This window comes from Cupressus sempervirens, chromosome 9, assembly GCF_028749045.1.
Source record: "Cupressus sempervirens isolate cs-2001-9-10 chromosome 9, ASM2874904v1, whole genome shotgun sequence".
In the NCBI taxonomy this organism is placed as follows: domain Eukaryota; kingdom Viridiplantae; phylum Streptophyta; class Pinopsida; order Cupressales; family Cupressaceae; genus Cupressus; species Cupressus sempervirens.
In genome coordinates, this window is record NC_143126.1 from 98,122,501 (window position 1) to 98,126,414 (window position 3,914).

The window sequence follows — 3,914 nt, forward strand, 5'->3', positions numbered from 1 at the left end:
GCCCATCAAAGTCATATCATCCACAAACTGTAGGTAAGACTACACAAGAAGACCTCCTCCCCATTGCCAGCCCTGAATAAAGCCCCCTTCAACATTATTTTTTATCAACCGACCCAGACCTTCTGCCAAAAGAAGAAACAAATAAGGAGATAGGGGATCGCCCTGCCGTAATCCCCGAGAGGTGCCAAATAGATTAGAGTGTTCCCCATTAATCAAGACTGGGAAAGAAGTTGAATTCACACAACTCATAACCCACCGGATCCATTCCTCCTCAAAACCAAAGGCACCCAGAACCTTTTGGAGAAATGACCAATGCACTCTATCATATGCCTTAGCCATATCTAACTTAATGAACATAGCCTTGTCTTTTGAATTGGCCATAGAATGATTAGTCTCAGTCGCCACAACCATCCCATCCAGGATCTGGCATCCCTTCACAAAGCCACTCTGTTCTTTAGAAATTAACATTGGAAGCCACTTTTTTAACCTGTTAGCTATCAACTTAGATATGATTTTATAAATAACATTACAAAGAGAGATAGGGCGAAATTGACTTATCCGATCAGCCCCCTCCCCCTTGGGGATGAGAGCAAGGAAAGTAGAATTCAGAGCCTAAAGCATTTGTTTGTTCCTCTGGGATTCTTGAACAACTACCAGTAAATCTATCTTAATAATATCCCAAAATTCCTGGAAGAACTCAATCAGAAAGCCGTCTGGACCTGGAGCTTTTCCTTTTTTCATCTGGAAAATAGTCCCCTCCAATTCCTCCAAAGAGATGGCCCTCATAAGATGTTCTTTCATTTCCAAAGAGACTAAAGAAGGAATACAAGAGAGGACTTGGGCCTCTTCAACCGAGTCCCCTTGTGAAACCTCCCTAAATAAAGACTCAAAATATTGTACAGCTTCGCTGAAAATATCCTGAGAAGAAGAGAGCATCTCCCCCTATCATTCACCAAGGTTGAAATGGAGTTACCGTGTTGTTTGGCCTTAATTGAATTGAAGAATAAAGCAGTATTCTTATCACCCTCTTGAAGCCATTCAATTCGAGATTTTTATTTCCAGTAGATTTCCTCTCTCAGTTCCCACTCCTCCAAAGTTTTCAGAGCCCTAGCTTCCTCTTGCAACAAATATTCTGACACCCCATCTTCCCTTAACAACCTGGTAATATCATTCAACTCAGCCTGGGCCGCATATTTTTCCTGGAAAATATTACCAAAGCAATACCTGTTCCATCTTTAAAGTTGATATTTAACATATTGTAGGAGTTTAGCAAAAGTATACATTGCTATACCAAAGGCAGGTCTACCAACCTTCCACCACTCAGCTACATAGCCATATAGATCTGGGTCCCTTAACCACATAAGCTAGAATTTAAAAGGTGGTTTCTGAGGCAGTTGGTTGGAGGAGATAACTAACTTAATGGGCTAGTGATTCGATCCTCTCTAGTCCAATATCTCAGACCTGGATGACCACAATCCACCCATCCAAAAACAGGAAACCATGAAGCGATCTAATCGTTCAGCAATGCAATTGTCTCCTATTCTTCTATTATTTCAAGTGAACTAGCCATTACTAGGCTTGATATCTACGAGATTGAGTGCCGAGATGTTATCTCAAAGAAGCACAGAGGAGGGCTCAAGTCTTGCAATACCCCCCCGTTTCTCAGAAAGATCTAAGATAGCATTAAAGTCTCCAACAATAATCCATGGCAAATAAGGAAATAACCTATGAAAAAAATGAATATTATTCCATGTAAGGACCTTACCTTGGAGCTCAATAGGGGCATAGATGTTGGAGAGAAGAACAGACTCTCCTGACTCATAGCACAGAGAGACCAGGGAAATAGATGATCTAAAGGAAATCCACCACATAGGCTGGATCTTTTGTGGGTTCTAGAAGCAAGCTACCCCCCCTGAAGACCCCTGAGCTCCAATGCACTGACATTGACCATTCTTCCACAATTTAGGAGCTATACTCATCATACTCTCAATAGAAACTTTGGTTTCGTAAAGAAAAAGAACATCAGGAGAATGAATTCTAAGCAATTCTCGAACAACTTTTTGTCTAGGGCCGTTGTTCAAGCCCCTTGTATTCCATGAAATAATGATCATTTTCGAGGATCCGAGAAATGAGAATCCAAGGTCTTGACAGCTCCTAACTCCACCAGATTCTCCCCAATCATCTTAATCTTCTCCATGTCCTTCTTATGCCCACTTTTACCACTTTTCTCAGAAACCCCCTTCTTAGCATCCTTTTGAAGAATACCCAAGTGAGGAGAAGACTTGCCACGCTTATCTATATCCGAAACAACACTCCATGCAGGAAGGGCAGCTTCCACTACTTCTTGTCCCTGATCAGCATTTAACCCCAGTGTAACCTGAGCCCCTACCTGCCCATCAGTGACCATAGGCATAACAGGTTCGACCTGTGGAGCAGGAGGAGGGTTGGGAGGGACAATCTCTTGATCGGGCTCTGCAACCAATTGATCCATGCTACTAAATCCTGGATTAACTTCTTGCTGCCCCAGTTCATCTAGGACTTCAAATCTGTTAAAGGTATCCTCCTCTTGTCTCTCCATCAAAGTCCTCTTTTGACCTCTATTACGATTGCGAACCTTGACCTATACAAAGCCCTCTGCATCCTTTTCCTCTCCTGAATTTGGCTTCTTCCCTTTGTCAGCACCAAGACTGTTACGAGTAGGGGGCGGAGGCTGCTGAGCCACCGACTTGGCCTTCAGGCACCTACGCAAAAGGTGGCCATATTCATGACAAAGTCGGCACTGGAAGGGAAGAGTCTCATAATCAAGTTGCTGCACCCAAGAATGTGGCCCTGCGCACATTTCCACTTCATCTGGCAAAGGTCTACTCAAATCTAGCTGCACACAAATTTGAGAAAAAATCATAACCCTCTTACCAAGGGTTTGGGTTGAAGACCCTACCGATTTCCCCAACATCGAAGCGAGCATATGGAAAACATCCTCCCGACAACACTCTATTGGAAATCTGGGTAGCCGAACCCACACTGGGACCCAATTCAGGAGCTCCTCAGAGGGGTTAAATCTTGCATGCCATGGCTTAACAAATAGCCCAACCTGGTTGGAAAAATAAGGCCCGCCCTCAAATACCCTATTATGATCTGCTATGCTGGTGAATGTAACCATGAAGTAGTTGTTTGCCAGCAACGTGACTTCCATTTCAGCCTCTCGATCCTAAATTCTCTGAGCCCAGTTCTCTAGAAATTGAAGGGACACTCTTAAACCAAAAAAATTACAATACAGTGAATGCTTTCAATAGTATTCCACATCCTCAACAATCATCTCGTAAGGGATTACCAATTTAGGTCTTTCTTTGCATCGCTATAGGAACCCGTTTATCTTTGTGATCCGTGAAATGCTAGATAGATTTGATGCTTTAACTCCCGAGCTGTGAGAAAAAAGGGCATTATCAAACACCCTCACCCCTTGATTTGGCAGATACATGTCCTCTGCATCATGCAAGATGATGTCAGGAGTAACCCCTGACGGCTCACCCTTCGACATACTTCCTCCGGCCTGAAGTGATCACCGCAATAGACCACTTACCAGACACCGCACGACCCACCATCCCCCCTATTCACAGACCGACCCAACAGAAAAGATCTTACTGCGAAAAAATGCATTTCAGACCAGACCCCTTCCCCCACGCAGGCTGAAACACCTCCCCCCTCTGGCGCACACATAGAAAGCACTGAAAGGAGCTAGGGCACGGCTACCCTAGCTAGTCGATCGCATGCAGACACCCAGCGTAGACATTCTAAAAACTCTATCATAATCGTCTTCGACACTTTTCTTATTTAATTAAATAACTTCATTTAATTAACTAGGAATGGCTTCTAATTTAATTAAATAACTTTGTTTAATTAATTAGAAGTAAGTA

General features: G+C 43.3%; 1 protein-coding gene across 1 annotated transcript; it reads right to left on the reverse strand.

Annotated features, from left to right (window-relative positions):
- Positions 1–2,620: 2,620 nt before the first annotated feature.
- On the reverse strand, positions 2,621–3,193 carry LOC149537777 (uncharacterized). The gene has a single exon (XM_089802375.1). It carries the CDS (start codon positions 3,191–3,193, stop codon positions 2,621–2,623), a length of 573 nt encoding a protein of 190 aa, XP_089658501.1.
- Positions 3,194–3,914: the final 721 nt, after the last annotated feature.

Bases quoted from the DNA above. Each gene is read 5' to 3' on its own strand.
- LOC149537777 (XM_089802375.1), bottom strand. From the start codon at position 3,193: ATGGAAGTCACGTTGCTGGCAAACAACTACTTCATGGTTACATTCACC.